The sequence below is a fragment of the Myotis davidii genome, unplaced genomic scaffold, assembly GCF_000327345.1.
Source record: "Myotis davidii unplaced genomic scaffold, ASM32734v1 scaffold46, whole genome shotgun sequence".
NCBI lineage: Eukaryota > Metazoa > Chordata > Mammalia > Chiroptera > Vespertilionidae > Myotis > Myotis davidii.
The window spans coordinates 1252364-1263793 of NW_006383006.1; the positions used below are offsets into that span (position 1 = coordinate 1252364).

General features: G+C 42.8%; 1 protein-coding gene across 2 annotated transcripts in view; it reads right to left on the bottom strand.

Annotated features, from left to right (window-relative positions):
• The window catches only part of SLC28A2 (solute carrier family 28 (concentrative nucleoside transporter), member 2), a 37141-nt gene that overhangs the window by 14020 nt on the left and 11691 nt on the right, over nt 1-11430 (bottom strand). For both annotated transcript variants that reach the window (XM_006777983.2, XM_006777984.2), the window contains exons 4-8: nt 5267-5361; nt 3568-3751; nt 1969-2110; nt 936-1049; nt 414-491 (exon numbers count right to left, since the gene is read on the bottom strand). In XM_006777983.2, the coding sequence (XP_006778046.1) occupies nt 414-491; nt 936-1049; nt 1969-2110; nt 3568-3751; nt 5267-5361 (613 nt within the window). The remainder of the gene's footprint in view (nt 1-413; nt 492-935; nt 1050-1968; nt 2111-3567; nt 3752-5266; nt 5362-11430) is intronic.

Here is an 11430-nt window from a genome sequence, read left to right on the forward strand (position 1 = left end):
AAGGGGGACTACTGTACAAATGTGCTCATATATGCCATAGATGGACTGTGTTTCAGGCCTCTAAATTAACTCTCCGCCTTCCAAGAGCAGCTGACACAGTATAGATACTCAGCGGATATTTTTTAACACAAGCTAGTTTAGGAATAAATTTTAAATGTATTATATCTATTATTCCATTAGTACCAAGCCACAAGGAGCCTTCCTCCCCCACTCCTATTTTATTACAGTTTCAGTATGGTAACGATCAAAGGATGGGAGATTGATGCTGTTCCTTCTACTAATGGGGTCAGATCCTCTTCTTAGGGTCAAATTGGTATGTAGACTGGCTGATCTCTTGGGCACACATTTTTATCCTCTGCTTTACACCTCTCCCCACACAGACCCTCATCCCTTCCTACAAAACAGATAATGACCTGAAAAGCAAAGACATCCTTGACCAGCGTATCCCCAAAGACAAAACTGGAGCCAGCCACTGTGTAGCTCAGGAAAATCTGAAAAAAAAGAAAAAAAAAGAAAGAGAGAGAGTGAACAAGAGTGAAGCCAGGTAGGACAGAGGAACATTTGATCAGACTCAGGCATGATTAGGTTCTCCTTCTGTTACTGAATGTATCTCTCACAGGTAAGGGGGGACTACTGTACGAATGTGCAGTAACAGAGCATAAATGGACTGTTACTGAAGTGGGTCTCCCTTTGACAACAAGGGGATAAGCTGTATCTCCATGAGCTACTCACTGAATGACAAAGAACTCGGCAATTCAGTTCTCTTTATTCATATGATTAGTTGTACTCTAGTATACTCTTTCCTTTCCCACCACATCTCCCACCACCACCATTAACAGGACATAGTCCAATCTCTGCATGCGCCCCCCACCACCCCCAATCTCCTTTCTCTCGGGTTCTGAAAGAGCAGAGCCCTCACATTCAATTTCTCATACCTGAATCTGGTCTCCCAGCCATTGAAATGCATTAAATCCAGGATCAGTTCTGATGACCAAGATCCCAAAAACAAATTGAAGACCCAGGCCCCAAAGCACCGTCCTCCAGGACACCTGGGACCAATAAGAACTCCCGTTATTCCAATGTGAGTTCTAAACCCTACTTGTCCATTACCTGGTTGGAATTTTAAACATGGATTCATGGTACTCTGGATGAAACCAACCAAGGATGTTAACAGGAAATCTGGGGTAAGATTGAGTAGGGAGCAGGGAGAAACAGAGTGGGGTAATATTTAAAGAGCCACATATGTCCATATGGTTTTTAAAACTGTGTCTACATGTTAGATGACACACATGCATACATACATATCCTATATAATAAAAGGCTAATATGTAAATAGACTGAATAGCAGAACGACTGGTCGCTATGATGTGCACTGACCACCAGGGGGCAGATGCTCAACTCAGGAGCTGCCCTCTAGTGGTCAATGGGCTCCTACAGGGGGAGGGCTGCTCAGCCACAAGCCAGACTCAAGGCTGGCGAGCGCAGCAGCACTAAGGATGTCCAACAGAGGGCACAGGCCAGGCTGAGGGACCTCCCCGAATGCACGAATTTTGTGCACCAGGCCTCTAGTATACAAATAAAAGCATCATAACCAATACTTTAATATTCCTATGTGCAATGCAAGCCGATTCTTTATTGTATTCTATTTTCTTCCTTTTCTTTTTCCTTTCCTTTCCTTTCCTTCCCTTCCCTTCCCTTCCCTTCCCTTTTCTTTTCTTTTTGTTCTTTCTTTAGAAAAACTAATTTGATATCAAGACTCATTAATGGATTATAACCTACCATTTGAAAATAAGTGGTCTACAGCCTCTGAGAACTTTAAAACTTCTCTTAGGAGCAAAGTCATCAAAAAAGCAAATTCCAGAGATTCTAAAGAGTTTAGTTCTATGCCTTTGTAATCAATACTTGACACATGCAGTTTGTAATCAGTAACAAGCAGGCCTTGGCCCACCCTGCATACCCCAAACTCACTGCTCTGTGGTGTTTGGAGCAGGCAAAGAGGATGAGGATGAACATGCAGATTCCTGCAAAGGACATCAGCTGCTCTGGCCTTTGGGCTGTGTCTAGAGCTAGCCACAGGATGAGGCCAACCAAGGCGACTCCAGCGAACACCCTGAAGAGGGAATGCCAATACCATGTCATCAACTCAGTGAATGAATAGCAAATAATTAACCTTACCTCTAAAAAACAGAAGTTCACCCCAAGGGTAAATGAAATAACTCAATAGATTAGACACAGAGACATCTCTTGAGAATCATTCATCCAGCAGTTTCCTAGCTAGCAGCTCCCTCTCCATTCCTTGTACTCCCAGAATGAAGCTGAAAGAGTCCAACCTGAGGATGCAAATCACATGAGTTCCTTTCCTCAAGCTTCCATATCAGTAAGATGTGAGAGAAAGACTCATTCTTTATGCTTGGAAAAACTACAGTATTTTTAATAGAAAGAAAAGTATGCATGGTCCTCCCCATGAATCTTCAGGCAATTTCCAACCACTCTGAGGGCCAGAGTAAAGGCTAAGCTACCAACCAACCCCTATGGTCTTATGGTCCCTTGATGTACCAAACATGCTGGATCAATCAATGCACAGACAGGTTTCCTCATGTCTGAGTGTCGGAGTCATTTCAGTTCAAGGGAAAAAAATTAGAAGGGGGATCACATATGAAAAGAAAGCAAAACAAAAAGAATACTTTGTCCATTGAGATGCCTCAGAAACAACAACAAGGATAACAAAATGCATTACAAGGCAGGGTTGAATTGTGGAGCTGTTCTTACTGTGAACTCTTCTCACTTAAAGTGAATAAAATCTGGGTTCTAGAATCTATCCTGCTAATGAATAGTGTCATTTTAGCTTTGTCTCCTCAGTGTCAAATAAATCAATGATCCAAAATTTAGGTTGTAGTCTGGTGTGTTTCTCCAAATAATTGCGGTTGCAAACATTCTTAACACCTATTCTCTGTGCGTCCATTGGAGAATAGACAGAAAACAGGAACTCTATAGAGAGTCTAAAAGTTATTTTGTCACTCCAGGCCTGTGTTCAAAGAACACACACATGCTATATAGTTAGTTAGATGAGCTGTGGCTGCTATAAAATCCAGTTCAGTATTTATTGAACGGTACATTTGCCAGTTAAGCTCTAAGGAACTGTAAAAGACACCGGTGGGGTGCGAGAAATCTAGGGGACTAGAAGAAAAAAAGTATCAGGGAATTAAGGGAGACACATACCAGTATGACCATCAAATCAATTTGATAGCTTAATGCAGCTGTAAGCCTCTTTGTTTTGATTACTTCGTTGCAGAAAAGTATGGTTTTCCTTATTTCTGTCATAAACCCTGACAATAAACAGATGGAAACACTTCTCTGAAACTTAACCCTTCCTGCCCACTAGCAATGCTGATACACGAGGCTACAAGAAACTGGACGGAAGTCCATGCCCAGAGGCCTGTTGTTACTTGCTCTCTAAGCATTGATTTTGAAAAGTATAGGTGAGGGTCTGAGAGATAGCTCAGGAAATGTCCAAGAAGAAAGGGGGACAAGTCTGAGTGACCAGGGATATTGAGATTCTTAACTCACCGTTTCATCCAAAGCTTCAGACAGGAGTTTTCAAAGGGCTTCAGACATCTTGTTAATGTTTTACCACACACGCTTTTCAGAGCGCGGTGAACCAGGACCAAGAGCACCAAGCACGTGAGGACAAACAAGGCCAGTGCCCTCTGGAAATCCAAAATGCAGGCTGCCAGGAAGTAGGCAGCATAAGCTAAAAGGAGAAGGGGCAGAGTAAGGATCAACAAGTCGGAGCTCTCCAGGGGCAAATGAAGCTCTAGTCATGAATGTCTAAGACTTAAAGCAAGAAAAACCCTCCGGCGATGTTGCCCCCCAGCCTCAGACCGAGCTGCAGTTCTCAAGGCCAGGATGGATGGCTGGTTTCTTCTTGAGGATACCCAGGGAGAGTCCAGCTTAGTTTGACTACTGCATGTTTTCACTTATCTTTAATTAACTCCCTTGAATTTACTCTGATATCCTTTTTCAGAGTAAATTTGGAGTGTATTTGTTCAGTATCCATCATTAAAGCACTCCAAAAGTCATCTTTTCTAAAGCTTTTAACCTTTCCTCTTGAGCAAAATCATATAAACACTAGGAAGAATATCAGGTCCTCGAAATATGTCTTTTATTATAACATTGATAAGATGCCATAAGAACTTAACTCTTGTTTATATCCATTAGCCTGTGGTAAAATTGGTTCATTATACATCACTCCACTTCAAGTGACAGAACCAATTGACAAGGTTAAGTGAGGACTTACTATACAGTCCTCATCCCATAGCTCCTTGACTGACCCCCAAATATAATTTTTGTTCCCATCATCCCAGCTGCCTCTAATATTGACATCAAAATCCCATATATCACTGACACTATATATCAAATAGAGGTTTGCTGTTTTAAAATGTATTTTAGCCCTAACTGGTTTGGCTCAGTGGATAGAGAGTTGGCCTGCGAACTGAAGGGTCCCAGGTTCGATTCCAGTCAAGGGCATGTACCTTGGTTGTGGGCACATCCCAAGTTGGGGGTGTGTAGGAGGCAGCTGTTTGATGTTTCTCTCTCATTGATGTTTCTAACTCTCTATCCTTCTCCCTTCCACTCTGTAAAAAAAATCAATAAAATATATTTAAAAATATTTTATATCATTAGTCTTACTAGCAAATAAGTAATGTATATTACAGGTTTCTCTTGTAAAGACTATAAAGACCATGCCCTACATTGAATCAAGACACTAAAACAGCCGAACCGGTTTGGCTCAGTGGATAGAGCGTCAGCCTGCGGACTCAGGGGTCCCAGGTTCGATTCCGGTCAAGGGCATGTACCTTGGTTGCGGGCACATCCCCACTGGGGGGCGTGCAGGAGGCAGCTGATCGATCTCTCTCATTGATGTTTCTGGCTCTCTATCCCTCTCCCTTCTTCTCTGTAAAATAAATCAATAAAATATATTTTTTAAAAAAAGACACTAAAACAGACACAAGCCCAGATTCTCTGAAATATTGAAGTTTATCAAATAATTTTGAAAAATAGTTTATGCTCAGATTTTACTTATTCCTGGAAGTGCAACTCAATAAATATAGTTCAGATTATTTACTTATAAATAATTCCGATCTATACATCAAATAAAAAAGATCAATTTGTGAATAATGTTGTATCTCATTTAGAAACATCTTGACACAAGGTCACATTCCTAAAATGATGTGTCTCTCGCTTACAGGAATTCTCAACACCTCACCCAAACAGAACAGGCCCAGCAGGATCTTCTTGAACAGGCTGGCATGTCTTTTGCAGAAACTTCTTGCCTTGGTGAAAGGTTGTAGTAGTCTCCCCCTGGTGAGAACCCAAAAATTAAAATACAAAAGTTACTCCATCCCATTTGTGTCAATTCCAGACCTTAGATGACCTGGCCTGAGGCAGAATTTTCTCTTCTCCATGAGGAAATTATTCAGCCAGGGGGACATTAGGTAGAGTCCCGGCAATGCCCCAAAGGCCACATCGCAATGGGCAGTCGGTCAGAATAACCCTACCCAATCCAGACTGGCAATATCTCAGTAATCTCCTACCACAGAGGTGGACACTCACATCAGGGAGAGACTCCTGGGACCTATTCCCTTCCTGTTCCCTGGGGACCAGGCATTGCTGTTTCCAGATTCAGAAAAGGGCCTTTTCATCTGAGTGGCAGCTTTGACCATTCCTTTCTAAAAACCACACAAACCCATAACTCTGAACAGCCAATCAGATGTGCATTGACAGACTGGAAGGAAAACACCAATAACCCCTGGGTGTGCAGGGCCTGAGAGAAGATGCCCAACAGGGTGGACGATTCAAATTTGATTTAACATTTACATAGCCCTTTCTATGTGCTGGGCTCTTCCTAAGTGTTAGGTTTCCAGCAATTGAGTTAACCCCTCCCCCCCATCCCCCCTCCCTGCTCACCACTCTGGCCTCCTGCGTTCCTCCTTTGGCGACCTGACCTAATACTAAGAACTTTACCAATAGTAACTCATTGACGCCTCCTAAGAATGTTTGAGGTGGTTGCTATTATCATTCCTATTTACAGAGGTGGAAACTGGAAAACAAAAGTTGGGTAACTTTCCCTAGGTCATGGAGGCTGTAAGGAGTAAAGACAGAATGTAAACTCAGGCAACCTGGCTTCAGAATCTGAGCTCCTCACCATCATCCTATGCTGTATGTTACCTAGATTCCAGGCTCGCCTGTCTGACATTCCTCAGTATCCTCAGCACACTGCAGTCATTTGAGCAAAAAGCTCTAATTTCCAGCCCTAGCCAGTTTGGGTCAGTGGATAGTGCGTCGGCCGGCCTTTGGACTGAAGGTTCCCAGGTTTGATTCTGGTGATGTGTCTCTCTTACATCCATGTTTCTCTCTCTCAGTCTCTCCCCCTCCCTTCCACTCTTTCTAAAAATCAATGGAAAAATATCCTTCTCCATTGCTGCCTTTCCCACCAAACACACTCATTCTTCATTATACAGTCTTCCTTTTCACTCCTCCTCTTCCTCCTCGCTTCCCTTTCTGCAGGGAGCCCAGCCTTGTGTTAGCAGAATAGAATGTGAATTATCAGATATAGATAATCTGAAAAAGGACAAAACAATCTTTATCACCACCTAACTGAATCAGTTCAAGAGGATACCTTAGGATCTCAAGAACTCTGCTACCTTTCCAGGCTTAATAAAGAATGTAGTGAGTAAAAAGTATTGTTTAGAAAAGTGTCAGATACCCAAAGCACATCATTATCTTTGGGATGTCATTCACAAAACACATCAAGGAATAAATTTAATTTTAACCCTAGTCTTCCCGTATGTGCCAGATATATTTGATTTGCTCCTCTAGATCCACTCTCCACCTTGCTTTGTGCCCGGGGAGTCTTACCCTGTGTGCTACACCTATAGGCTCCCATGCCCTCTGGCTTATCTAGTTGGGTTCTACCAGGGGAACCCAGAGGGGGATCAGAGTGAAAGAAAAGACTGAGGTCAGCATACTGAGATCTTTATCTGACTCTCTTTGGGTCCTCTTACATCTTGTCCCTTCGGATCTAGGATAGTAACGGTTCCCTGCTGCTGGCCTCAGGTTCTTGCACTGTCCTTCCTTGTGGTTCCACTACATCTTACACATATCTTTGTAATGGTCTCTTTGGACAGAAACCCTTTTCTAATTATCCTAACTTAAGTATTCCATTTGTTTCCTGTTGGTACTCAAATTGATACACTAGGTAGAGCTGATATAAAATTATACCCAGTCAAATGCCAGATCAGCAAGGTCACTGCAAAATAAGAGTGGGCATCCACTAGTCCAGTGGTTCTCAACCTTCTGGCCCTTTAAATACAGTTCCTCATGTTGTGACCCAAACATAAAATTATTTTCGTTGCTACTTCATAACTGTAATGTTGCTACTGTTATGAATCATAATGTAAATATCTGATATGCAGGATGGTCTTAGGCGACCCCTGCGAAAGGGTCGTTCGACCGCCAAAGGAGTTGAAACCCACAGGTTAAGAACCGCTGCACTAGTCCAAGAGTGAATATAAGTCACATGCCTAGAAAAGGTTTTTGCCATCACCTTGTAATCAGACTTGACCATTTCCTGGGAACTAAAGTTCAATGGGTACTACCAGAAATCAATTAAAGAACACTCATTTCTGCAAAACCCATTAACAACCTCATTCTAGAATAACAAGTTGGAACTGGACCTCTGGTTTAAAAAATTTAAAAAAAAAAATAGAAAGGAAAGCCATGAGGGGCATCCAACTGAAAGGAGGAACCAATTGAGAAGCAGTGCACAGAAGCATGTGAGCAGGTGTTCATGATCCTGGCATCCTGCTTGGCCCAGGATCTTGCTAATACTACCAAGCTCTTTACTTTATATAATGGTAGAGTTTGAGGGTTAGTGTTGTGTTATATCAGGAAGCTCAATTTAGAAGTAATCTACCTGATAGATGCTGAAATTCCACACCTTGCCCATAACTTGTTTGAAGCATGTGCCCACTTTTAAGTTCTCCTGGTATGTACATGGGAGGCTTTCCAGATATGGACCAACAACAACCCTCTCACTTCTATGCTTACTGCCTGCAGGCTCAAGTGACAGAGCAAGAAAGAGTAGGGTGGATGATAGGCCATGCTCGCTGGACATAACATTAGAGGACACTCCAGGTCAGGCCTAGCAATAAGAGTGTGCATGCATTTTCTCAGAGATCCTATCCACAACATGAGGAAACTCTCCTAATGAAGGGAAACAGAATCATGGAAACTCCTAGGGTCTGGGTACTATCATTTCTCAATTAGAGGAGAAAGCTTAGGACAACTTTCTGAAAATCCATCTCCAGTGACTATTGACATTGTGGTCCTGGGTGAATCTGCTGCTCCAGCTTGAAGAACTAAAAAGAAAGGAAATGAGCCAACCCAGAACCAAATGATGGTCTGAATAAAGAGTGAGGGCCTCCAGGCAGAAGTGATCAGAATCTTTTCAAAGGCTTAAGGGATTTATTTAATGATGATATGAAAAGAATTAGTCAGTGGGTACTGTACTTGTACCGCTTTGCCAGATTCAAAATTATGTACACAACTAGTTTCAAACTGGATGGGCAAGGAAAGCTGGGTGGTGTTGTACAGGGTTTGAGAAGTTATCAAAGTGTCCAAGGGTGACTGAGTCTGAGAAACAAGAAGCTTATCAATAAGCCAAAGTGGAAATCCAAATACTAGTAGGAGTTGGAAAACCCAGGAGAGCAAGAGAAAGGTCTGTGAGAGGGAAGCCAGAAAACTTACATTGGAAGCAGGCTCTGTGCACCTGGGGATTACCAGTTCTGAGACCCATCCGCCCAGGTAGGAGTGAGAAGGGACCCTAAACCAGAAGGCAGCCAGGTGCTTAGTTGCTGAGCTGTGATGGATGTATTGTCTTGGAGAGAACTCTTCCTCCCACTGTATCCAAATCTCTGCTTGCTTTGGCCATTGCAGATAACAGAAAACATCAGATCTTCACACTAAGACAGGAAGGACCTATGTGATGGGATTTCTAACTAGCCCTTCAACCCATCCTCTTCTTCCTTCCAGAACTCTGTTCTCTCCACGTTAGAGGTAGCAGTGGTTCTGACAGACAGTGAAATCTTCCCAGGTAAAGTGTCCCTCTCATTAGGTAGTCATGACTACCTTCAATGGCCTTTTGAGCCAGGCCCTTTGGTTCTGTTGTTAGCAGAAGTTTCTCCTGGTTTCTAGTGTATGGTTAATGCCCATCATGGACTTCCTGTGCTAATACAGTTGGCCCTTATTTACACCTTTTAAAAAGATTTCAATAGGAATTTGAAGACAAAGGAGCCCTAGCTCATTCAGCTATTGATATCAGGTTCCCGCCCTACTGAGGAGTGAGGAGAAGCTCCCAGCAAGGAAGGGCTGCCTAAAATTTGTCACTTGGGAATTGCACTGGCATGTAACATAGGCTGCAGGCACCCTTCCCAACCTCCCTCCTGGTAACTTATACAGCTCACACCCACCTACCTATCTTGCCAGCCCCACCCATCCCTACCAGGCTTACCACCATCCTCCCAGGAAGTCAGAACAGTCGCTCTGATAGGGCAGCCAGAAGACACAGCAGACATAGTAGGAGCAGTTGGAAAGCTAAGATAAAAAGTGAAAAGGAGAAATGATCTTTAGGCAGGAGGAGAGGTCAATGATATTCAGTGATGATAAAAATCAAACAGCATAGCAAATGAGAAGAAATGCTAGATTCGGCAGTGAAGAGGTCACTGGTTCTGTGGGAGAGAGCTGTTTACAGGAGAGTGACTGGGTGAAGGCGGAATTGCAGGGGACTGAGTGAGTGTGAGCATATATGGACTTTTTAATTTTATTTTAGGTTTGCCTGTGAAGAAAAGAAAAACCAGATACTGTTTATTAAGCACCTTTTACCAGACCTCACCAATCATTCTCCCCCCAACCACAAGGTTAATTAGGTGTATGAGCAAGGGCACTGAGCCTGCCAGTAGGTGGCAGAGTTGGGATTTAAAATCCAGATCTTTCCATTACTCCATGTGGCTTCTACTTGGAGATGTAAAACTAGAATTTCAGAGGGATCATCCCAGAATTCAAAATGTACGATTGCTAAGAGAGCAGACGAGAAGAAGCCTGTAACCATGCCTGTGATTGCTGAAGAAGCTTTCACAAAGGAGGGGAGACGTGAGCTGATAGGAAAGGAAGGGGAAGAAGTCTGTTCAGTGGGTATGTTGCAGGCAGGTAGAAGAGAAGGGTGGGGAGTCTCCAGAAGAGGAAAAGCATACTTGAGTGAGCCTAGCAATTTGAAAGAATAGTATGATTTTCAGTTGCTGGGAAGCAGGCAGGATGTAGATGGATGACAGGAAGAAAGCTGGTAAAAAGGGACAGAAGCCAGGTCATGGAGATTACTGGTATATGCCATGGTTAGGAATTCAGATATTATCTTGTAGAAAATGGAAAGCCATTGTAGGATGTACGCAAGGTAATCATGTGAGCAGATGTGTGTTTTAGAAAGATCACTCTGCTGGCAGTGGGGCGAGAGATAGACTGGGGCCATAAAGGAAGTAACTGAGGGTGCAGGGGGAGATTGATATGAGGGGTGAATGGCACAGATGTTTAGGAGAGAGGATTAATATCAAGGGGAGGAAAGCTGGGATGATAGTGAGGTTCCTGCCATGCATGCCTTAGTCATTCACCAAAATAGAGACTATAGAAGAGGAACAGACCTAAGGAGAACCAGACATGAGGAGGAAATCTGAGTTTATTCATCTTCGTGTGCCTAGAGCCCAATCTGGGACTGGAAGTAGTATGGACGCCTCAAACCTATGCTGATAGGAGTTTGGTTGCAATGTTTGATTTGAAGTATATAAGAGACATCTAAGTGTTTAGATGTTTGGCAAGTGGTCAGATATATAGGGATGAAGCTTAGAACAAAGGTACAGACTTCAGATGTGGTTTTATGAATCAAGACCATACATATAGGAGTGAGCAGAGAAGACAAGTGACAGACCCTGGGAAACTAAAATAAAGAATATCCATCCAGAGAGGTAGGAGAATGAGGAGGGTGGAGTGTCACTGAAATAAAAACATTAGTTACAAGGAAGGAAAGGGTCAGAAAGGTCATGCTGCAGAGATTTCCAATGAAAGGGTGTATACATTGAACTTGATAAGTAGGCTTTTATTGCTCATCTGAGTAAGAGAATTTCAGCTGACCAGTGATAGTGAATGGACAGGCGATAAAATGATGTTGCAAATAAATCCCATTTTTCCAAGAAACTTGGCCATGAAGGGAAAAGATATAAGGTTGAGTTGTTTGTTTGCTTATTATAAGAAGAAAAAACCTTGAGTACACTTATAGATTGAGGAAGGGTCTAACAGAGAAGGAATAACTGAAGATGTAAGGGA